At 38.5% G+C, this 26,341-nt stretch overlaps 1 protein-coding gene across 2 annotated transcripts in view; it reads right to left on the minus strand.

Annotated features, from left to right (window-relative positions):
* Positions 1–378: 378 nt before the first annotated feature.
* Positions 379–26,341, minus strand: part of LOC112817602 (arylamine N-acetyltransferase 1) — a 45,039-nt gene continuing 19,076 nt past the window's right edge. Inside the window, exons 1-2 of one of the 2 annotated variants that reach the window (XM_073902631.1) lie at positions 16,956–17,033; positions 379–2,141 (exon numbers count right to left, since the gene is read on the minus strand). In XM_073902631.1, coding sequence (XP_073758732.1) covers positions 1,263–2,135 — 873 coding nt within the window. In that variant the 5' untranslated portion in view covers positions 2,136–2,141; positions 16,956–17,033 and the 3' untranslated portion in view covers positions 379–1,262. Of the gene's footprint in view, positions 2,142–16,955; positions 17,034–26,341 lie in introns of those variants that run through there. The other variant, XM_025864771.2, reaches the window with a different exon arrangement.

Consider the following 26,341-nt stretch of genomic DNA (forward strand, 5'->3'; position numbering starts at 1 on the left):
TATATATATATATATATATATATATATATATATATATCACCTCTTCTATATCCATTCATCAGTTGTTGGACATGTGGGCTCTCTCCATAGTTTGGCTATTGTTGATAATGTTGCTATAAACATTGGGGTGCATGTACCACCTTAGAATCTGTATTTTTGTATCTTTTTGGTAAATACCTAAGAGTGCGATTGCTGAATTGTAGGGAGTTCTATTTTTAACTTTTTGAGGAACCTCCAAACTGTTCCCCAGCGTGGCTACACCAGTTTTCATTCCCACCAACAGTGCAAGAGGGTTCCCCTTTCTCCATAGCCTCACCAACACCCGTTTTTTCTTTGTTGTTAATTTTAGCCATTCTGATAAGTGAGGTGATAACTCACTGTAGTTTTGATTTTTATTTCCCTGATGATGAGTGATGTTGAGCATTTTTTCATGTGTCTGTTAGCCATTTGTATGTCTTCTTTGGAGAAGTGTCTATTCATGTCTTCCACATATTTCTTAACCAGATTATTTGTTTTGGGGGGTGTTAAGTTTGATAAATTCTTTATAGACTTTGGTATTAACCCTTATCTGATATGTCATTTGCAAATATCTTCTCCCATTCCATGGGCTGCCTTTTAGTTTTATTGTCTCCTTCACTGTGCAGAAGCTTTTTATTTCGATGAAGTCCCAATTGTTTATTTTTGCTTTTGTTTCCCTTGCCTCTGGTAACGTGTCTAGTAAGAACTTGCTGCAGCTGAGGTCAAAGAGGTTTCTGCCTGTGTTTTCCTCTAGGATTTGGATGGTTTCCTGTCTCACATTTAGGTCTTTTGAATTTATTTTTTGTGTATGGTCTAAGAAAGTGGTCCAGTTTCATTTTGTGCATGTGGCTGTCCAGTTTTCCCAACACCATTTGTTGAGGGGACTGTCTTTTTTTCCATTGGATGTTCTTTCCTGCTCTATTGAAGATTAGTTGACTATATAGTCGTGGATCCATTTCTGGGTTCTCTATTCTGTTCCATTGATCTATGTGTCTGTTTTTTTTTTTTTTTGCCAGTACCATACTGTCTTGATGACTACAGCTTTGTAATGTTAAATGCTGACATTTTTAAGGGTAAAATTTTCCTCAGTATAATGTGTGAGTATTGGGGAAATATGGTAGCTGATAATTGATAAATTGGGTGATACAGACATTTACTATTTTATTGTCTCTATGATTAAAATTTTTTATAATAAAAAGTTTCAGTACATGAAGAAATACTGAGGACCATTTTTGCTCCTTATACTAAATGGTAAAAAATTGATCACCATGTTTGGGCACAAGCTTTCTCTCCAAGGAAATATTAAATATATTTTTCAGCTCTTTTTCTACTTCTTCCTCATTCAGTATTTTAAACTCTATCAAATCCATGTTGTCCTTAAAATTGAATTTCCTATAGGTAAGGGTGCAGCCCACTAAACAGTGAACCCCTTCAGAGGTCTGCAAGGAACAGAATGACTTGTTTGTAAACACAGATGTTGGAGACATCTGAAGGTATGTATTCACAGACTCAAAATCTTCAATTGTTCGAGGTTCAAGAGTAAAGGAGTATATTTTTCGGTATTTATTCTTTTCTAGGAGATCAGAATTAAGAAACTCTTGGTTTGGAATGTACTGGTCTCTTCTGATTTGGTCCAAGTACCAGATTCCTTTGTCTTCTGTCAAGTGGAAGATGCAAGGCACCTGAGGCTGATCCTTCCCAGAAATTAACTCCAGAGGCTGCCACATCTGGTAAGAGCGTCCAAACCCAGCATCTACTATGTAATTCCTGCCATCAGTAGTCACTTTCAGCAGAAGGTGAATCATAGCCTTGCTATATTTGCTGGCTGGAGTACTGTAAACATACCCTCCTAACATTGTGGTCTCAAAACCGATTGTGGTCAGAGCCCAGTACAGAAGATGATTGACCTGGAGACACCACCCACCACGGTTCTTCCTTACAACTTGATCAAAAATGGGCTCCAAGCCCAATTCCATGGCTTCCCCACAATGGATGTCAAGGTTCTCAAAGGGAATGGTTCGGATTTGGTGCTGAAGAATATCAGTTAATGTTTCCAAGTCCAGTTTCTTCCTAGAGTTCTTATAACCGATTCTTTCAAAATATGCTTCGATGTCCATGATCCCCTAAGGGAAGTACAACAAAACAGAAATAAATACATTACTTTTGCACTGGATTTCTTTGATTAGCTTAATTATAACTAACGTATTTTAAAAATGTAAATGCAATCAGTGGTTATAAATATCCATAATCATAAGTCTTTTTTTTAGTGCTTTTATTGTATAAATTACTTGTGTACATATAAACTCACTTAGTAGACTTAGTAACCCCGTAGGAAAACTATTATCCCTTCTTTCATGTTTTAACCATGAGAAATTGGAAATCCATCAAAAGTGAGGAGTGAAATTATAAAAACAGTTTACATGTGGTTTTCCTCATGACGAACAAAACAAGGTTCAAATTGGTATCAAAATAGGGTTTAAAAATAGTTCCTAATACAAACAGGAGAAAGAGTTTATGTAAAGTCTATAAAGAGTCTATAGATTTCATGGTACCTGATCCACTCAGTTTCCCCTTTAGATAAAATTATCTGGTCAAAGTTTCCCACTCAAAGATTATATTCATTTTTGTATTGATTTATTAATTCATTCAATATATTCAATATATTTTCTGAATACCTACTATGTATTTGCTCCTGATCTGCTGCTTGCTTGCCCTCAGAAATCTTACATTTTAGTGGGAGTTGGATGACATAGATAATAAATTGGATAAACCAATAAAACATTCAATTTCTTAGATTCTGATAAGTGCCCTGTGGAAAACTAAAGCAAAGAAAGAACACATGTTATGCACTGAGAAAACTAATTTTGAATAAAGTGATCAAAGAAATCACCATTGTGACCTTAAAGATGTGAAAGAATGAGCCATGTCCACAGGCGTGGGGAATACCATTCAGGCAGAAGAAACAAAGCAAAAAAAGTCTCAAAGTAGAACCTGCTTAGAATTCTCAAAGAACATGTAGGAGGCCAGGGCGATTGAAGCAGAGTGAGTGGAAGGGAATGTGAACTGAGATGAGATCAAACAATTAACATAGGCTTAAAAGTCAGTGGGGGAACGTTGCAGTTTAGGCAAAGTGTACCATAATCAATTTGATATTTCTGGCTATTATATGAAGAATAAGCTGTATGTATTCAGCTAAATAAATAGACATGTGACCCATGTGGACCAATAAAAAATATGTATGTTCTAGGACCAGTACTTTGCTCATGAATGGTATGTTATCCAAGTCAAGTCAATGAGACTCTATTGAAGGAATATTTCAGAAACCTAAGCAGATATGTTCTGCTGCAGGGCTAAGAATTGGTAGGGTATTTTCTCAAAGCTACTGGGAGAACTTGCTGAAAAATAATATCAACAAAAATTTATGGGGTTGAGGAGTGAAAAGCAGGAGAAAAGAAGATGAGAAAAGACCTGAATCAAATCTTAAATTATCTCTTGACCTTCTGTTAAAGTGAGCTAGCAAAAAAAAAAAAAAAAAAAAAAAATCCTTATTTTGCTAAATCCCATGTAGAAAAGGTTTCTGTCCCTTGTTGGTGAAAAGTCCTAATCCCATGTAGATGCTAATTGTAACAGTAGTGCATTACCTTTGTTAATATGACATGGCCTGAGGTGACATGATACAAAAGGCCCTGTCCCCTAGGCCAGTGGTGATAAGCTATGTGTTTCTATTGTCCTTATTCTCATTTCTTTTGTATTCTATTTTTCTTTCTTGATCAGCTCTTCTCATTTTGCTAGGGTTTTAACTTTCTCTATTTTTAACTTCTGCAACATTATTTTCTCTAAATCTATTAAGTTTATTTCATCTCTTCTCGTCTTATTTGCATTGATATCCTTTACCAACATGTACACAACTCTAAAACTACCACTCAGACACGGAGAAACAATTGTAATTGAGCCAGGCCATCCAAAACCCTCTCTTATTCTATATCCAGAAGCACTGTTGAATAAGTAAGGAGGACTGGTGATATGGAACAAAAGAAATATGGCTTAGACATGCTTGACCTTTAAAAAAAATTTAGTCAACAGTCTTTTCCCTTTTCAATTAAGTTAACGTATAGTGTATTATTAGTTTCAGGGGTAGAATTTAGTGATTCATTACTTACATATAACACCCAGTGCTCATGACATTAACTGTCCACCTTAATGCCCATTACCCAAATATCCCACCCCGCCACCTTCCCTCCAGCAACCCTCGGTTTCTTTCCTATAGCTAAGACTCTTATGGTTTGCCTCCCTCTCTGTTTTTATCTTACTTTGTTTTTCCTTCCCTTCCCCTATGTTCATCTGTTTTGTTTCTTAAATTCCTATGAGTAAAATCATATGGTATTTGTCTTTTCTGACTGACTTATTTCGCTTAGCATAATATCTGGTTACAACCACGTCATTGTAAGTGGCAAGATTTCCTTCTTTTTGATGGCTGAGTAACATTCCATTATATATATATATATATATATATATAAAATCACATCTTTATCAATTCATCATCCATAGACATCTGGGTTCTTTCCATATTTGGCTGTTATGGACATTGCTGCTATAAACATTGAAATGCACGTGTCTCTCAGAATCACTACGTTTGTATCCTTTGGTTAAATACCTAGTGGTGCAATTCCTGGGTTATAGGGTAGGTTTATTTCTAACTTTTCGAAGAACCTCCATACTGTTTTCCAGAGTGGCTACACCAGTTTGCATTCCAAACAACAGTGTAGGAGGGTTCCCCTTCCTCCGCATCTTTGTCGACATCTGTTGTTTCCTGACTTGTTAATTTTAGCTATTCTGACTCTTGTGAGGTGGTATCTCATTGTTTTGATTTGTATTTCCTTGATACTGAGTGACATTGAGCATTTTTTCATGTGTCTGTTGGCCCTTTGCATGTCTTCTGTGGGGAAATGTCTGTTCATGTCTTCTGTCCATTTTTTGACTAGATTATTTGTTTTTTTCGGTGTTGAGCAAGCTATAAATTCTTTATAGATTTTGGATACTAGCCCTTTATCTGATATGTCATTAACAAATATCTTCTCCCATTCTGCGGGTTGCCTTTTAGTTTTGTTGACTGTTTCCTTTGCTGTGCAAAAGCTTTGTATTCTGATGAAGTCCCGATAGTTCATTTTTGCTTTTGTTTCCCTTGCCTTTGAAGACGTATCTAGCAAGAATTTACTGGCAATGAGGTCGAAGAGGTTGATGCTTGTGTTCTCCACTAGGATTTTGATGGTTTACTGTCTCACATTTAGGTATTTCATCCATTTTGAATATATTTTTGTGTATGGTGTAAGAAAATGGCTCAGTTTCATTCTTCTACATGTGGCTGTCCAGTTTTCCCAACAGCACTTGTTGAAGAGACTGTTTTTTTTCCCCACTAGCTATTCTTTCCTGCTTTGTTGAAGATTAGTTGCCCAGAGTTGAGGGTCCGTTTCTGGATTCTCTATTCTGTCCCATTGATCTATGTGACTGTTTTTATGGCATACTATCTTGATGGTTACAGCTTTGTAATTCAGCTTGAAGTCCAGAATTGTGATGTCACCAGCTTTGGTTTTCATTTTCTTTCTTCCTTCCTTCCTTTTTCTTTCTTTCTCTCTCTCTCTTTCTTTCAAGATTTTGCTTATTTATTTGACAGAAAGAGAGTATGAGCAGGGGGAGCAGCAGAGGGAGGGGGAGAAGCAAGCTCCCCGCTGAACAGGGAGCATGATGTGGGCTTGATCCCAAGGCCCTGGGAACATAACCTGAGCCAAAGGCAGATGCTTAATGAACTAAGCCACCCAGGCACCCCTGGTTTTCTTTTTCCTTTAGCTATTCAAGGTCTTTCCTGGTTCCATACAAATTTTAGCGTTGTTTGTTCCAGCTCTGAAAATGCTGGTGGTATTTTGATAAGGATTGTTTTAAATGAGTAGATTGCCTTTATTTATATATTTGGCTGTTCCCATAAGGGGAATAAACACTAACAGTTGTTAGATCTTGTTGGATATACCCCTCTATTATGATGTAGTGTCCTGTTCATCTATTACTACAGTCTTTGGTTTAAAATCTAGTTCGTCTGACATAAGGATGGCTACTCCAGCTTTCTTTTGATGTAAATTAGCAGGATATATGGTTCTCCACTCCTTCACTTTCAATCTGGAGGTGTATTTGGGTCTAAAATGAATCTTTTGTAAGTAACATATCAATGGTTCCTTTTTTAAAAAATCCATCTGATACCCTATATCTTTTTTTATTTTTTTATTTTTATTTTTTGGAGCATTTAGTCCATTTACATTCAGAACAATTATTGAACAATATGAATTTACTGCCATTGTATTACTTGTAAAGTCACTGTTCCTGTAGATTGTCTCTGTTCCTCTCTGGTCTTTGTTACATTTGGCCTCTCATCACTCATAGGGTCCCCTTTAATATTTCTTGAAGGGCTGGTTTAGTGGCCATGAATGCCTTTAGTGTTTGCTTGTCTTGGAAACTGTTTTTTTCTAATCTGAATGACAGCCTTGCTGGATAAAGTATTCTTGGCTACATATTTATCCCACTTAGCACATTGACTATATCATGGCCGTCCTTTATGGTCTTGCCAGGTCTCTGTATACAGGTCTGCTGCCAGCCTTATGTTTCTACCTTTGTAGCTTAAAGGCCTCTTCTCCAAAGCTGTTTTCAGGATTTTCTCATTATACTTGCAATTCGCAAGTTATATGTTGTGGTGTTGACCTTTTTTGTTGCTTTTGAGGGGAGTTCTCTGTGCCTCTTAGACTTAAGTGTCCGTTTCCTTCCTCAGATTGTAGAAGTTCTCTGCTATAATTCGTTCAAATAAATATTCTGCTCCTCTTTCCCCACTCTTTGTCTTCTGGGATTCCTATAATATGGATAAATTTGTCGTATGGGATTGCTGAGGTCCCTAAGTCTATCTATGTGATCTAATAGTTTTCTTTCCCTCTTCTTTACAGCTTCCTTATTTTCCATAATTTCATCTTCTTTTGTTAAAAAGATTTTATTTATTTATTTGAGAGAGAGAGAATGAGAGAGACCATGAGAGGGAAGAGGGTCAGAGGGAGAAGCAGACTCCCTGCTGAGCAAGGAACCCGATGCGGGACTCGATCCCGGGACTCCAGGATCATGACCTGAGCCGAAGGCAGTCGCTTAACCAACTGAGCCACCCAGGCGCCCCATAATTCCATCTTCTATATCACTGATTTGTTCTTCTGTTTCATTCATCATTGTTTTTATGGCCTCCACGTGTGATTGCATCTTGGTAATAGCATTTTTAATTTCAGTCTGACTGGATTTTAATTCTTTATCTCTACAGTAATGTATTCTCTAATGTTTTCTATACATCCGTCAAGCCCAGCTAGTATCTTTATAGTCTTTGTTCTAAATCTACTTCAGACATCTTACCTATATCTGTATTGATTAAATTCCTGGAAGTGAGTACTACCACCTGTTCTTTCTTTTAGGGAGGTTTGCTTGGTCACGTCATTTTGGTCCAGCGAAGAAGAGAAAAAAAAAAAAAACAATAACAAGAGCAAGATGGTGGAGAACTAGGAGACATAAATTTCGTCTGGTCCCAGGAATTCAACTAGATAGTTATCAAACCATTCTGAACACTTACAAACAACAGGGGATAGAAGAAAAGAATAGCAGCAATTCAACGAACAGAAAAGTGACCACTTTCTGGAAGTGTATATTTTTCTGGGGGGCATTTTGTTCTCTCATTCATCTATTCTTCTCTGGACAAAATGACAAGATGGAAAAACTCACCTCAAAAAGAAAAAGAAAAGAAAAAGAAGAAGCAGTACCAACTGCCAGGGACCTAATCAATATGGACATTAGTAAGATGTCAGAACTAGAGTTCAGAATGATGATTATAAATATACTAGCTGGGTTTGATAAAAGCATAGAAGATACTAGAGAATCCCTTCCTGGAGAATAAAAGAATTAAAATCTAACCAAGTTGAAATAAAAAAGGCTATTAATGAGACACAATCAAAAGTGGAGGCTCTAACTCCTATGATAAATGAGGCAGAAGAGAGAATTAGTGATATAGAAGACCAAGTGATGGAGACTAAGGAAGCTGAGAAAAAGAGAGATAAACAACTACTGGATCAAAAGGGGAGAATTCGAGAGATAAGGGATACCATAAGATGAAATTTTATTAAAATAATTGGGATCCCAGAAGAAGAAGAAAGAGAGAGAGGGGCAGAAGGTATATTGGAGCAAATTATAGCGGAGAACTTCCCTAATTTAGGGAAGGAAAAAGGCAAAAAAACCCAGGAGGCACAGAGAAGCCCCCTCAAAATCAATAACAATAGGTCAACACCTCAACATCTACTGGTAAAACTTAAAAGTCTCAGAGACAAAAAGAAAATCCTGAAAGCAGCTCGGGACAAAAGGTCTGTAACCTAAAATGGTAGACACATTATATTGGCAGCAGACCTATCCACAGAGCCCTGGCAGGCCAGAAAGGACTGGCATGATATATTCAGGGCACTAAATGAGAAAAATATGCAGCCAAAAATAGTATATCCAGTTCGGTTGTCATTGAAAATAGAAGGAGAGACAAAAACTTCCAGGACAAACAAAAACTAAAAGAATTTGTGAACACCAAACCAGCCCTAGAAATATCAAAGGGGTCCTCTAAGCAAAAAGAGAGCTTAAAAGTAACATAGACCAGAAAGGAACAGAGACAATATACAGTAACAGTCACCTTCCAGGCAATACAATGGCAACTAAATTCATATCTTTCATGAGTTATCCTGAATGTAAATGGGTTAAATACTCCAATCAAAAGACACGGGGTATCAGATTGGATAAAAAACAAGAACCATCGATATGCGGTCTGCAAGAGAGTCATTTTAGACCCAAAGACACCTCCAGATTTAAAGTGAGGGAGTGGAAAACCATTTGCCATGCTAATGGACATCAAAAGAAAGCTGGGGTGGCAATCCTTATATCAGACAAATTATTTTTTTTAAGATTTTATTTATTTGACATAGAGAGACACAGCGAGAGAGGGAACACAAGCATGGGGAGTGGGAAAGGGAGAAGCAGGCTTCCCGCCGAGCAGGGAGCCTGATATAGGACTCAAGCCCAGGACCCTGGGATCATTACCTGAGCTGAAGGCAGACGCATAATGACTGAGCCACCCAGGGGTCCCAACAAATTAGATTTTAAACCAAAGACTATAATAAGAGATGAGGAAGGACAGTATATCATATTTAAGGGGTCTACCTGACAAGAAGATCTAACAATTTTAAGTATCTATGCCCCTAACATGGGAGCAACTAATTACATAAGCCAGTTAAAAACAAAATAAAAGAAACACATCGACAATAATACAATAATAGTAGGGGACTTTGCACCCCCCCCCACTGAAATGGACAGATCATCTAAGCAAAAGATCAACAAGGAAATAAAGGCTTTAAATGACACATTGGACCAGATGGACTTCACAGATATATTCAGAACATTCCAACCCAAGGCAACAGAATACACATTCTTTTCTAGTACCCATGGAACATTTTCAATAATAGATCACATCTTGGGTCGCAAATCAGGTCTCAATCAGTACCAAAAGATTGGGATCATTCCCTGCATATTTTCGGACCACATGCTTTGAAACTAGAACTCAGTCACAAGAGGAAAGTCGGAAAGAACTCAAATACATGGAGGCTAAAGAGCATCCTGCTAAAGAATGAATGGGTCAACCAGGAAATTAAACAAGAATTTAAAAAATTCATGGAAACCAATGAAAATGAAAACACAACTGTTCAAAATCTTTGGGATACAGCAAAAGCAGTCCTAAGAGGAAAGTACATAGCAATACAAGATTTCTCAAGAAACAAGAAAGGTCTCAAATACACAACCTAACCCTACACCTAAAGGAACTGGAGAAAGAACAGCAAATAAAGCCTAAACCCAGCAGGAGAAGAGAAATAATAAAGATCAGAGCAGAAATCAATGAACTAGAAACCAAAAGAACAGTAGAACAGATCAACGAAACTAGGAGTTGGTTCTTTGAAAGAATTAACAAGATTGATAAAGCCCTGGCCAGACTTATCAAAAAGAAAAGAGAAATGACCCAAATAAAATCATGAATGAGAGGAGAGATCACAACCAATACCAAAGAAATAAAAACAATTAGAACATATTATGAGCGACTATATGCCAACAAATTAGACATTCCCATAAGGGGAATAAACACTAACAGTTGTTAGACCTTCTTGTTGGATATACCCCTCTATTATGATGTAGTGTCCTGTTCATCTATTACTACAGTCTTTGGTTTAAAATCTAGTTCGTCTGACATAAGGATGGCTACTCCAGCTTTCTTTTGATGTAAATTAGCAGGATATATGGTTCTCCACTCCTTCACTTTCAATCTGGAGGTGTATTTGGGTCTAAAATGAATCTTTTGTAAGTAACATATCAATGGTTCCTTTTTTAAAAAATCCATCTGATACCCTATATCTTTTTTATTTTTTTATTTTTATTTTTTGGAGCATTTAGTCCATTTACATTTCTCCCAGAAATGGATGCATTCCTAGAGACGGATAAACTACCAAAAGTGAACCAGGAAGAAATAGAAAACCTGAACAGACACATAACCAGTAAGGAAATTGAAGCAGTAATCAAAAATCTCCCAACAAACAAGAGCCCAGGGCCAGATGGCTTCCCGGGGGAATTCTACCAAACATTTAAAGAAGAACTAATACACATTCTTCTGAAATTGTTCCAAAAAATAGAAATGGAAGGAAAACTTCCAAACTCATTTTATGAGGCCACCATTCCCTTGATCCCAAAACCAAAGACCCCATCAAAAAGGGGAATTACAGACCAATATCCCTGATGAATATGGATGCAAAAATTCTCAGCAAAATACTAGCCAATAGGATCCAACAGTACCTTAAAAGGATTAATCACCACAACCAAGTGGGATGTAGTCCTGGGATGCAAGGTCGGTTCAACATTTGCAAATCAATCAATGTGATACAATACATTAATAAAAAACAAGAATCGTATGATACTCTCAATAGATGCAGAAAAAGCATTTGACAAAGCACAGCATCCTTTCTTGATTAAAACTCTTCACAGTGTAGGGTTAGAGGGTACATACCTCAATATCATAAAAGCCATCTATGAAAAACCCACAGCAAATATAATTCTCAATGGGGAAAAACTGAGAGCTTTTCCCCTAAGGTCAGGTACATGGCAGGGATGTCCACTATCACCACTGCTATTCAACATAGTATTAGAAGTCCTAGTCACAGCAATAAGACAACAAAAAGGCATCCAAATTGGCAAAGAAGGACTCAAACTCTCACTCTTTGCAGATGACATGGTACTTTATGTGGAAAACCCAAAAGACTCCACCCCAAAACTGCTAGAACTCATACAGGAATTCAATAAAGTGGCAGGATATAAAATCAATGCACAGAAATCAGTTGCATTTCTATACACCAACAACAAGACAGACGAAAGAAAAATTAAGGAGTTGATCCACTTACAATTGTACCCAAAACCATAAGATACCTAGGATGTTAGAACCAAAGAGGCAAAGAATCTGTACTCAGAAAACTATAAAATACTCATGAAAGAAATTGAGGAAGATACAAAGAAATGGAAAAACCATCCATGCTCATGGATTGGAAAACCAATATTGTGAAGATGTCAATGCTACCTAGAGCAATCTACACATTTAATACAATCCCTATCAAAATACCATCAACTTTTTTCAAAGAAATGGAACAATTAATCCTCAAATTTGTATGGAAGCAGAAAAGACCCCGAATAGCCAGAGGAATGTTGAAAAAGAAAAGCAAAGCTGGTGGCATCACAATTCCGGACTTCAAGCTCTATTACAAAACTGTAATGAAGACAGTATGGTACTGGCACAAAAACAGACACATAAATCAAAGGAACAGAATAGAGAGCCCAGAAATGGACCCTCAACTCTAAGGTCAACTAATCGTTGACAAAGCAGGAAGGAATATCCAATAGAAAAAGTCCCTTCAACAAATGGTATTGGGAAAATTGGACAGTCACATGCAGAAGAATGAAACTGGACCATTTCCTTACACCACACACAAAAATAGACTCAAAATGGATGAAAGACCTAAATGTGAGACCGGAATCCATCAAAATCCTAAAGCAGAACACAGGCAGCAACCTCTTCAACCTCAGCCACAGCAACTTCTTCCTAGAAACGTCGCCAAAGGCAAGGGAAGCAAGGGCAAAAGTGAACTATTGGGACTTCGTCAAGATAAAAAGGTTTTGCACAGCAAAGGAAACAGTCAACAAAACCAAAAGACAACCGACAGAATGGGAGAAGATATTTGCAAATGGCCTATCAGATAAAGGGCTAGTATCCAAAATCTATAAAGAAGTTATCAAACTCAACACCCAAAGAACAAATAATCCAATCAGGAAATGGGCAGAAGACATGAACAGACATTTCTGCAAAGAAGACATCGAAATGGCCAATAGACACATGAAAAGTGCTCAACATCACTTGGCATCAGGGACGTCCAAATCAAAACCTCAAAGAGATACCACCTCACACCAGTCAGAATGGCTAAAATTAACAAGGCAGGAAATGACAGATGTTGGCGGGGATGTGGAGAAAGGGGAACCCTCTTACACTGTTGGTGGGAATGCAAGCTGGTGTAGCCACTCCGGAAAATGGTATGGAGGTTCCTCAAAAAGTTGAAAATAGAGCTACCCTACGACCCACCAATTGCACTAGTGGGTATTTACCCCAGAGATCCAAATGTAGTGATCCGAAGGGGCACCTGCACCCCAATGTTTATAGCGGCAATGTACACAATAGCCAAACTATGAAAAGAGTCCAGATGTCCATCAACAAATGAATGGATAAAGAAGATGTGGTATCTATATACACACGGAACATTATACAGCCATCAAAAAATGAGATCTTGCCATTTGCCAGAACGTGGATGGAACCAGAGGGTATTATGCTAAGTCAAATAAGTCAACCAGAGAAAGACAAGTATATGATCTCACTGATAGGAGGAATTTGAGAAACAGGACAGAGGATCATAGGGAAAGAGAGGGAGAAATGAAACAAGACGGTGAGTTTCAAAACTCCAAATTTCAGGGACTCTCATGGCACAGACCCACACTGCTTCTCCTGGGGAAGGGGAGTCCCGCCCATTGTAGGTGGGGTCCTGCCAAGCTGCTTTTTTGCAGGACCTGTCCCTGGAAAGCAATTGCATGACTGTGCAGTGGTTCACAGTTTATGGCAACACAGCAGAAAAAGCCATCATCTAGACTCCTTGTACTCAGCCAGCTTCCCCACTCCAATGCCTGGGAACTCTGCCACACTGAGGGACCACCTGTTCTTCTTGCAACCCTGCAGATTCTCAGACCATGCTGTCACACCTGGGATTCAGTCCCATTTCACCACCTGAGCACCTTTAAGCCAGGCATATCCCCCACTGTAGCAGACTTCTAAAAGTTCCGATTTTGCGTTCCACTCCTTATAATGCTTTGTGGCAGCCTCCTTAAACAGGCTCCCTCCCCTCTGCCATATCCTCTGCTATATCACACTGGATTCAAGTCCCCTTATCTCCTACCTTCCAAACGGTGGTCACTTTTCTACTTGTAGACTTGCAGCATTTGTTTTCTCAGATCTCTGATTTATTTCTTGGATGCTCAGAATGATTTGATAACTGTCTAGTTGTATTTGATGGACAAGACAAACTTGGGGTCCCCCTACTCCTCTGCCATATTAACTCCTCCCCTTTAGTCAATAATCTTAATCTACTGAGACTCAAATTGGAACCAATTTACACATCAAGGCTAACCCTTTCACAATGTGGCACAGCCTGAGATGGCATGGTATAAAAGGCCCTGGCTCTAAGTTTAATAGTCATAAGTATTTCTCTTCTTTCTCCTTATATAATTTCTTTCTCCTTATATAATTTTATTTCTCTTTTTTGATCCAGCTATCACTCTCATACTGCCATTGCTTCCAACTTTCTCTGTTCACAGTATCTGAACTATTGTTTCCTTTAAATTTATTAGATTCATTACATTTCCTCTCATCTCACCAACAGCTTTCCCAATATTTAGAGAAGCTATAATACTCTACTATTTAGTCACAGAGGGAACAACTGGTATTTAGCCAGATCCCCCCATATCCTCTCTGGCACTAACCCAGAATCTATAAATGTGTATGTAAAGAAAAAAGATGAAGGTTAATTGAAAAGGAATCAAGTGGTTTATAGCTGGACCATTTGATTCTTGGTTAAACCATTATTCCTCCTACTCGAATATTATTTTATATTTATTACGAATTGTCATAATTTGTTTTCAAGTGTTTTCCTTTTCCCTTTTCTCTCTATTCTTCCCTTTTTTAAAGATATAATTTTAAATTAGAATTTAGTAACTGCATGTCCATGAAAAAAAAAAAAACAGTTTCTGTTAGGAGTTTTGATGTAAGCAGCATATTGTAACCAAAAAATACTTGAGTATTGTGTGTCTAAACATAAGAAATTGTGTGTTACTAAAGTTGTGATTCAAGGTGAAATGCTGAAAGCATTTAGAAAGTAGCTGGAAGGGAAATAGTTCATTGAAAACACTAATAGCTTTGTATATTGATTTGTAGCATCTCTGTAAAGTGATATACCCCTCCAGTTCAAAGATAAATACAAAAGATTCAAAGAAGACAGAATGAACATACTTAGAGTGCTTACCGAGAACTCTCAGAAAAGTACTTAATATCTTACTAAGTAAATAAGAAGGAGGTTGATTTTTAATTTTAATTCAGAATACTTAGAAATGTCTTATTCCTGGCCCTAACTCTAGAAATAATGGAAAAGATAGTAAAACGTATAATGTGATTTCCCTTGAAAACAAAAAGGTAGTTTGGTGGACCATGAATTCTTTTTAAAATCCCTAAAATCACAAAACAGAAGAGAAAGGACTGAAGAGTAAAGTGAACATCTGAAATATATAGGAGAAACTGCAGAAAGTTTAACCACATGAGATGAGCAGCATGGATGGAGCTCTAGGCATGGAAATTGTGGAAGCCAGAGAAGGAGGCTCAGAAACAACCAACCAGATGATTGTTGCTATGAGATCAGCAAGGAGGGTTGAACCATGTTTTATGCCCCTCATTGCTACAAGATTTACCAAACACAGCAAATACCAGTATGTAATGGTAATATCTGGTCTTCCTTTTGGTGTAAAATAGAATTGGGAATATTGGCACACAAAAATAAGATAATGTTGTTTATGTATGGTGCCACCAGAAAGGAAGACTGGCCATCAAACTATCTTCTGTCCTATTCATTGCCCTTCATTTCCACTGAAAAGATTGAGGAGTCAAACCCCACCCCAACTAGTCACATTAGATTTAAGAAACAAGGGGGACACAGAGCTACACATGCATGAATATAATGAAAAAACAGAATGCAAATTTAGTATGAGGTTGGGCTTAAAAGAAAAGGACATAATATGTAAAATAAGCCCCAAAAAGGCAGCTAACTCAAGAAAAATATAAACTAACAATGGAAAGAAATTTTTCACACGTACTTGGAATGACAGGACATTTAAAATACATGACAAAAAGCCAAAAAATGAGCTGCTAAAATAATGCAGCATTATGGAACGGAAGATTTCAGGCCCTAGGAAACTAACTAAGAACAAAACCAAAACTAATAAATAATGATAAACAGAAAAAGACAACATAGATACAGCATGATACAAATTACTTATGTAGAGGAACAATTTTATACTCACAATAACAGTTAATAAAAAGACAAAGCCATTAAACAGAGAAAAGCTAATAGAGAAAGCAGTCAAGGACAATTCAATATGAAGACAATTGGTGATTCTGAAGAAAATTCAAAAAGCATAATGGAAAAAATATAGAGAACATTTTCCTGAAATAAAGCAAAAAATTTGAATTTACAACACAAGAGAAACAAGATTTTGGGGAAGTCTGATTTTACATATTAACACTGGAATATATTCTGATTAAATTATTGAATATTAAGAATTTAACTAGTCAAGCATCAGACAGAGAAAACAAACAATTTATAAGGCAGAAAACATTACACTGGCATCAGAATACTGCACAAAAATATCCAAAGGTTCACCTTACTTCAATAATGGAATTATGCTTACAAAGTTTTGAATGAAAGTGTGACCCTCAAATATGATTCTGTTAGTGTTTCACTGAAGGCAAAATGAATATAAAGACAATCTGAAGCATGAAAAAACGAGAAATGTAACAATGATGAGCTACCCTGACAAAATGTTACCTTTCCATTGGTTAGTGAAGATGTAAATCAAAATGAAAAAAAAAAAAATAAGAGAAACCACAATAAAGGAGTGCTGGGCAGAATTGACTCCTTTTATTATAGAACAAAGAGTAGAAAAATTATGAGAATTACAGCTGAAGTATTTAAAAACATCTAAAAAAAATGTGACTCAAATGAAACCTATTACTCCAGCACAGGTAAAGCGGGGGTAAAGAAGAGAGCAAGCATGTTTAGTGTACCTAGACAGGGCACACGGGATTGATGAGGATTCAGAACTAAGGCCAGTGTGGGGGAAATCGGTCTGTAAGCCACTCATACCACTTCAGATCTCTTTCACCATTTTGCTGTGCCCTGGTCTAGCTTTTATGTTCTTGCACTTAAGGACCTGCACCCTAGACTCTCTTTGGAGAACTCCTTGAGGGCTTCTTTGCCCCAGGGGGCTGCTTTGCCTTCCTATCCAGAAAGCTGCAAGTGCCAGGGAATTCACATCTGGCCAGGGCTGCTCTGGGTCAGTGACTTACTGGTGGGATGTTTTGAAAGCCCAGCACTTTGCATTGTGTCTGGAAAATTTACAGTTTGCATCCAGGCTGAAATTTGGATTCTCCCAGGAATACTTACTTAATATGTCACTTGCACATGGATCTTTTTCTCTCTCTCACTCTGGGAACCTGATTTAAGTCACACTGATGGTTGTTTGGCAAGCTGTGTGAAGGAAAGGTAAGATACATGGGATGAGGCAAATTCCAGAGGGCCTTGAATATCAAATAAGAGACTTGTTTTTTTTTCTGTAGATCAAACGGATGTTTGTTTTCTTGAATGGTTGATACTCAATAGTAGAATGGACTTATCCTTAAGTGACGTGTTACTTCAATTTATCCTTAAGTGACATATTACTTCAATTTATCCTTAAGTGACTTATCCTTAAGTGACACGTTACTTCAATTACAAATTACCTTTTTGAGGAGGGGAAAAGATGGTGGAGGAGTAGGGGTCCCTATTCCAACCATCCCCAAAATTGAGCTGGGTATCTACCAGACCACTCTGAACACCCAAGAAATCAGCCTGAGATGTAAGAAGATAGATATGGATCTCTACAAACAGAATATCGCAGGCAGTTAGTTTCGAGGTATGAAGTGGGGAGCCGTGAGTCTGCGGGCAGATATCGGAGGATAAATGGAAGGGGGAGGGAGCCGAGCCATTGGATCCTACACTGCGGGTGAGTGATAGACTCCCGTGCTGGGGAGGGAGCACAGACTCGCAGACCGGTAGCGATGGGGAAAGGACTTTAGGGCAGCCCCCCAGATGGAAACCCAAAGCGGTGGAGCCATGCGTGTGAACTGGGGGAGGCTGGCGGTTTTAGAAGCACAAAGGGCAGAGATGTGCCCTGACCTGGGGGCGAGGACTGGGAGCACTGCTGAGGGGGTGCACAACCCAGGATGCTGAGTTTATAGCAGCACAGACAGAAATGGACAGTGTGGCCTGGAGAGCTCACTGAAGAACAGACTGTGATTTCTATGCCCTGAGGGAGAGGGTTGGAGACGATCTCTTCTGCTCGGACTCTCAGAAGAGATGTGGAAAGCGACCAGGGAAAGCCGCCAGAGAACAGAAGCCCCCCAAAAATGGTTTTCACTAAGCCCGTCCCCCGCCACAGGGGGCAGGGCAACTCTGCCCAAACAGGGTTGCCTGAGTAACAGTGAAGCAGGTCCCTCCCCGCAGAAGACAGGCTGGGAGAACAAGAGGCCAGCAACCCTAAGGTCCCTAGAAAACATGTGCACCTTGCTTGGATTGTGGTCAATAATTTGGACTCTATACATTCCCTCAACCACCCATCAACAGAATGACTAGGAGGAGGAACCCCCAAAGTAGGAAAGGCTCAGAGACTATGATTTATGCCACAGACTTATAAATGGTTGCAGATATAACCAAGATGTCGGAGATGCAATTCAGGGTAGCAATTGTGAAGACAATAGCTAGAATGGAGAAATCAATTAATGGCAACATAGAGTCTCTAAGGGCAGAAATGAAAGCTGAATTGGCAGAACTTAAAAATGCTATCAATGAGATCCAATCTAATTTAGATCATCTAACACCTAGGGTACGTGAAGAAGAAGAACTAATTGGTGATCTAGAAGACCAATTAATAGACAAGAAGGGAAAAGAGGAGGCCAGGGAAAAACAACTCAGAATCCATGAAAATAGAATCAGAAATAAGTGACACCATGAAATGTTCCAATGTCAGAATTATTGGAATCCCTGAGGGAGTGGAGAGAGAGAGGACTAGAAGATATATTTGAGCAAATCGTAGCTGAGAACTTCCCTAATCTGGGGAATGAAACAAACAGTCGTGTCCTAGAGGCAGAGAGGACCCCTCCCAAGATCAAGAAAAACAGGCCAATGCCTGGCATGTAATAGTAAAACTCGCAAATCTTAGAACCAAGGAAACCAGCTTAACGGCAGTTAGGAGGAAGAGATTCCTTACATACAGAGGGAGGAACATCAGAATAATGTCAGACCTATTCACAGAGACCTGGAAAGCCAGAAAAGGCTGGCAAGACATATTCAGGGTACTAAACGAGAAGAACATGCAGCCAAGAATACTTTATCCGGCAAGGCTGTCATTTAGAATGGATGGAGAGATGCAGAGCTTCCAAGACCAGCAGAAACTGAAAGAAAATGTGACCACTAAGCCGACCTGCAGGATATATTAAGGGGGGTTCTGTAAAAGGAGAAAGACCCCAAAAGTGATATAGAACAGAAATTTACAGAAACGATCTATAAAAACAAGTTCTTCACAGGCAACATGATGACAATAAATTCATATCTTTCAATAATCACTCACAAAGTGAATGGCCTAAATGCTCCCATAAAATGGCACAGGGTTGCAGATTGCATAAAAAGACAGGACCCATCTATATGCTGTCTAAAAGAGACTCATTTTGAACCTAAAGATACATCCAGACTGAAAGTGAAGAGATGGAGATCCATCTTCCATGCCAACGGACCTCAAAAGAAAGCTGGGGTAGCAATTCTTATATCCGACAAATTAGATTTTAAGCTAAAGACTATAGTTAGAGACACAGAAGGACACTGTATCATTCTTAAAGGCTCTATCCAACAAGAAGACCCAGCAATTGTAAATAGCTACACCCCCAACATGGGAGCAGCCATCTACATAAGCCAACTGTTTACCAAAATAGTCATATTGATAACAATACGTTAATTGTAGGAGACCTCAATACTCCACTCTCAGCAATAGACAGATCACTGAAGCAGAAAATCAACAAAGAAACAAGAGCTTTGAATGACACACTAGACCAGATGGGCCTCATAGATACATACAGAACATTCCACCCTGAAACAACAGAATACTCATTCTTCTCGAGCACACATGGAACTTTCTCCAGAATAGACCACATACTGGGTCAAAAATCAGGTCTCAACTGACACTAAAAGTTTGAGATATTCCCTGCATATTCTCAGACCACAATGCTTTAAAACTGGAACTCAATCACAAGAAAAAATTTGGCAGAAATTCAAACACTTGAAGGCTAAAGACCACTCTGTTCAAGAATGTTTGGGTCAACAAGGAAATCAAAGAAGAACTCAAAAAATTCCTGGAAACCAATGAGAACGAAAACATCAGTCCAAAACCTATGGGATACTGCAAAGGTAGTCCTAAGGGGGAAATACACAGCCATTCAAGCCTCACTCAAAAAGACAGAAAAATCCCAAATTCTCCAGCTAACTCTACACCTTAAAGAACTAGAGAAAAAGCAACAAACGATGCCTAAACCATGCATTAGAAGAGAAATAATTAAGATTAGAGCAGAGATCAATAAATTAGAAACCAGAAACACAGTAGATCAGATCAATGAAACTAGAAGCTGGTCCTTTGAAAGAATTAAGATCGATAAACCACTGGCTAGACTTATCCAAAAGAAAAGAAAAAGGACCCAAATTAATAAAATTATGAATGAAAGGGGAGAGATCACGACTAACACCAAGGAAATAGGAACAATTATTAGAAATTATTATCAACAACTATATGCGAATAAACTTAGCAACCTGGATGAGATGGATGCCTTCCTGGAAACCTATAAACTTCCGAGCTTAAACAGGAAGAAATTGACAACCTGAATAGGCCAATAACCAGTAACGAGATTGAAGCAGTGATCAAATATCTCCCCAAAAACAAGAGTCCAGGGCCTGATGGATTCCCTGGGGAATTCTACCAAACATTCAAAGAAAAAATAATACCTATTCTCCTGAAGTTGTTTCAAAAAATAGAAACAGAAGGAAAGCTTCCAGACTCATTCTATGAGGCCAGCATTACCTTAATCCCCAAACCAGGCAAAGACTACATCAAAAAGCAGAATTTCAGACAAATATGCCTGATGAATATGGATTCCAAAATGCTCAACAAAATCCTAGCTATTAGGATCCAACAATACATTAAAAGGATCATTCACCACAACCAAGTAGGATTTATCCCTGGGATGCAAGAGTGGTTCAACATTCACAAATCAATCAACGTGATAGAACACATTAATAACAGGAGAGAGAAGAACCATATGGTCCTCCCAATTGACGCAGAAAAAGCATTTGACAAAATACAGCATCCTTTCCTGATTAAAACTCTTCAGAGTATAGGGATAGAGGGAACATTCCTCAAGTTCATAAAATCCATCTATGAAAAACCCATAGTGAATGTCATCCTCAATATCATCCCTTTCCTAAGGGAAAGCTGAGAGCCTTTCCCTTGAGATCAGGAACATGTCCTGGATGCCCATTCTCACCACTATTGTTCAACATAGTGCTAGAAGTCGTAGCAACAGCAATCAGACAACAACAAGAAATAAAAGGTATTCAAATTGGCAAAGAAGAAGTCAAACTCTCTCTTTTCACAGATGACATGATATTTTATGTGGAAAACCCAAAAGACTCCACCCCCAAATTACTAGAACTCATACAGCAATTCATAATGTGGCAGGATACAAAATCAGTGCACAGAATCAGCTGCTTTCTTATACACTAACAGTGCAACTGTAGAAAAAGAAATTAGAGAAAAGATTCCATTTATGATAGCACCAAAACAATAAGATACCTCAGAATAAACCTAACCAAAGAGGTAAAGGATCTATACTCTAGAAACTACAGAACACTCATGCAAGAAATTGAAGAAGACACAAAAAGATGGAAAAACATTCCATGCTCATGGATAGGAAGAACAAACTCTGTTAAAATATCTATGCTACCCAGAGCAATCTAAAACTTCACTGCCATCCTGATCAAAATTCCAATGACATTTTGCAAAGTGCTGGAACAAACAGTCCTAAAATTTGTGTGGAATCAGAAAAGACCCCAAATCGTCAAGGAAATGTTGAAAAAGAAAAACAAAGCTGAGGGCATCACGTTGCCCAATTTCAAGCTATATTACAAAGCAGTGATCACCAAGAAAGCATGGTCCTGGCACAAAAACAGACATACAGACCAATGGAACAGAATAGAGAGCCCATATATGGACCTTCAACTCTGTGGTCAAATAATCTTCGACAAAGCAGGAAAAAATATGCAATGGAAAAGACAGTCTCTTCAGTAAACGGTGCTGGGAAAATTGGACAGCTATACACAGAAGAATGAAACTTGACCATTCTCTAACACCATACACAAAGATAAACTCAAAATGGATGAAAGGCCTCAGTGTGAGACAGGAATCCATCAAAATCCTAGAGGAGAACATAGGCAGTAACCTCTTTGATATTGGCCACAGGAACTTCTTTCAGAACACATCTCCAAAGGCTAGTGAAACAAAAGAAAAATGAACTTTTGGGACTTCATCAAGATAAAAAGCTTCTGCACAGCAAAGGAAACAGTCAACAAAACAAAGAGGCAACCCACAGAATGGGAGAAGATTTTGCAACTGACACTACAGATAAAGGGCTGGTATCCAAGATCTATAAAGAACTTAACCAACTCAACACCAAAAAAACAAATAATCAAGTCAAAAAATGGGCAGAAGACATGAACAGACACTTCTCCAAAGAAGACAGACACATGAAAAAACGTTCATCATCATTAGCCATCAGGAAAATTCAAATCAAAACCACATTGAAATAACCACCTTATACCAGTTAGAATGGCAAATTTGACAAGGCAAGAAACAACAAATGTTGGAGAGGTTGTGGAGAAAGGGGAACCCTCTTACACTGTTGGTGGGAATGCAAGCTGGTACAGCCACTTTGGAAAACAGTGTGGAAGTGCCTCAAAAAATTAAAAATAGAGCTACCTTTTGACCCAGCAATTGCACTATTGGGTATTTACCCCAAAGACACAGATGTAGTGAAAAGAAGGGCCATATGCACCCCAATGTTCATAGCACCAATGTCTGCAAGAGTCAAACTGTGGAAAGAGCCAAGATGCCCTTCACCAGATGAATGGATAAAGAAGATGTGGTCCATATATACAATGGAATATTACTCAGCCATCAGAAAGGATGAATACCCAACTTTTACATCCACATGGATGGGACTGGAGGAGATAATACTAAGTGAAATGCCTGAAGCAGAGAAAATCAATTATCATATGGTTTCACTTATTTGTGGAACATAAAGAATAGCATGGAGGACATTAGGAGAAGGAAGGGAAGAATGAAAGGGGGGAAATCAGAGGGAGAGATGAACCATGAGAGACTATGGACTCTGGGAAACAAACAGGGTTTTAGAGGGGAGGGGGTGGGGGGATGGGTTAGCCCAGTGATGGGTATTAAGGAGGGCATGTACTGCACGGAGCACTTTGGTGTTATACAAAACCAATGAATCGTGGATCACCACATTAAAAACTAATAATGTATTGTATGGTGACTAACATAATTAAATTAAATTAAATTTTTAAAAAAATTACCTTTTTGAACATACCCCTGGAGAATAAGTCGGTATACAGAACTTATTGTTTAGTTTCCAATCTCTAGAATCTCGTATCTTTCATACGCATCAATGATTTTCATTTTCTTTCTTTTTTTTTTTTTTGGCTACAGAAACCCTTATTCTCTCCCCAAATGAAGTTATAAGCAAGAGCCTTAAAAATTTTTGAATAGATTGATCTGGAGATAGACCACATGGGGTTCTGCCCTCCCACTTCAAGACTATAAGCAGCATAAATAAATTATTTGACTGAGATAGAATCTTCTATACCTAATGCCTAGATTTCTGGCACTATTGAACTGAATTTAAAAGAGTGATAGTGGATGATTTTTCTTTCTGTGTATGCTGCCCCCCCCAATTCCCTTCATTCTCTTTTTTCCCCCTCTGTCCTAGTGAAGGCTATGGCATCCCACTGGATTGACACTACAATCCAGCCCTCCCTCCCAAAGGCAAATTACAGCTACTTGACTTTCTGGATGAAAAAATATGTTGCTAGGCTAGCTATCTCACAAGCCATTGGTCAATAAGCCTTAGTGTACTGAAGGCCTACATCTCAGCCATCGCTCTAAGTTAATACCTATAGAGATCAGACAGGTATCATGGCATCCATAGAGCAGGACCAGAAAGCCGATCTAAAATGAAACATCTGCTCAGCTAAAGATGGCAAAGGCCAAACAATATAAGTCTCCAGGAGAGATGTAGCTAGGAAATTGACAGTTAAAATTTTCTTTTGAGGGAAAGAGTGGCTAAAATGAGCTAAAATGAGGGCCGGCCCTGGGGAAGGACATAGGCTGCCATCACATTCAAGGCTACAGGCAGCACGAGTATACTTTTGGGCTCAGGTGGAATCTCCAACTTCTACTGCCAGGATTTCTGGCATTACTAAATAGATTTTTTAAAAAGTGATATAAAATTCACATAACAAAATTAACTATTTTAAAGTGAACAATACAGTGTCATTTAGTACATTCACAATTTTATGAAACTACCACCTCAATCTAGTTCCAAAATATCTTATTGTCGTGAAATAAAATCTCATATCCAAATTAGAGTTAAGATGGCAGAGTTAAGATGGGGCCCTAAGTTTCTCTGGTCCAAATAAAGCTAGATAGTTATCAAATCTTTCTGAACATGTGTGAAATGAATCAAAGGTCTGAGAAAAGAAATGCTACAATTCTACAAATAGAAAAGTGACCACTTTTTGGAAGGTAGGAGGTGCAGAGACTTGAAAATGGGGTGATATATCAGAGGATGCTGGGGAAGGGAGGGAGCCTGCTTACAGAGGCTACCACAAAGTATTATAAGCAGCGGAGTACAAGATTAGAACTTTTAGAAGTCTCCAACAGTGGAGGATGTGCCTGGTCTAAAGGTGCTCAGGTGGCAAAGTAGGGCAGAATCCCAGGTGGCACGGTATTGTCTCAGGATCTCTGGGGTCACAGGAAGAATGGAGTGCCTAAAGTGTGGCAGAGATCCCAGGCATAGAAGCAAGGAAGCCAGCTGAGAAGAGGCAGTATAGGCACCAGATTCTGCTCTGTGTTGCCATTAATTGCAAACCACTGCATGGTCATACAACCACTTTCCTGACAGGGATCCAGGAAAAGGTAGAAGCCGCGCAACACCTACCCCCCCACCGCCCCCCCACCCAAGTAGGAACAGCATGGGTCTACACCACAGGAGTCTAAAATTTGGAGTTTTAAAACTCAATTGCATGTCCAAGATAAAAATGCTTGGTCATAGGCCGGGTGAACAGAAAGAAACCAGGGAAATAAGATTGACTGCTTTTCTATGAGAGCTCACTGAAAAGTAGGGGGCATGAACTTTCAGCTCCAGGGCTAGAGATTGGGGCGCCGCCATTTTCATCCTGCCAATTGGTGCTGAAAGCTTTCAGGGAGCCAAACAGCACTACGTAGTGGAACCAGAGCTGCTTACATTGATCCCAGCTCCCTGGTAAGGGAGGTGCATTTCCATAAGGGCAAGGGCACCTGACAATCACTGCAACAGGCCTCTACCCCAGAAGACCAGCAAGAACATCTGGCTCACACCAAATTTACTGCTCATAGAGAGCTAAAAGCTTCAGCTCTTAGGGAAAACAGTATATAGCATCTGAAGTTTTTTTTTTTTTAATATTCTTAAGCCTTTTAGTATTATTTTTTTCAGTTATTTTCTTATTTTTCAATTCTTTTTAAAAATTTTATATATACATTATATACATTTTTTATTTTTTTGTTTCCTTTCATTGTATTTCATTTTTTTATGTTATCCATATTTTAATGATATTGTAAAACAGGAATAAAGAGCTTTCATAATGTCTCACTGAATATTAATCACAGAGTCAGATCTAGAATGTATTTTTTTGCAAAAGTAAAATATTCTTTATATTTTTCTTAAATAAGAAATACACTTATAAATAGCCTATTCAATTTTGGTAATATTTGATTATAGTTTTTTAAAGTTTGCTAAGCTTATCCCTCAGTATCGTCCAATGTAGTTTTTAAAAAAATTTTTATTGTTATGTTAATCACCATACATTACATCATTAGTTTTTGATGTCGTGTTCCATGATTCATTGTTTGTGCATAACACACAGTGCTCCACGCAGAATGTGCCCTCTTTAATACCCATCACCAGGCTAACCCATCCCCCCACCCCCCTCTCCGCTAGAACCCTCAGTTTGTTTTTCAGAGTCCATCGTCTCTCATGGTTCGTCTCCCCCTCCAATTTACTCCCCTTCATTCTTCCCCTCCTGCTATCTTCTCCTCCTTTTTTTTTCTTAGCATATATTGCATTATTTGTTTCAGAGGTACAGATCTGTGATTCAACAGTCTTACACAATTCACAGTGCTCACCATAGCACATACCCTCCCCAACGTCTCTCACCCAGCCACCACATCCCTCCCACCCCACCGCCACTCCAGCAACCCTCAGTTTGTTTCCTGAGATTAAGAATTCCTCATATCAGTGAGGTCATATGATACATGTCTTTCTTTGATTGACTTATTTCACTCAGCATAACACCCTCCAGTTCCATCCACGTCATTGCAAACGGCAAGATCTCATTCCTTTTGATGGCTGCATAATATTCTA

This window comes from Callorhinus ursinus, unplaced genomic scaffold (genome assembly GCF_003265705.2).
Source record: "Callorhinus ursinus isolate GAN/ISIS: 27379988/994484 unplaced genomic scaffold, GSC_fseal_2.0 scaffold17, whole genome shotgun sequence".
NCBI classification, from domain to species: Eukaryota; Metazoa; Chordata; class Mammalia; order Carnivora; family Otariidae; genus Callorhinus; species Callorhinus ursinus.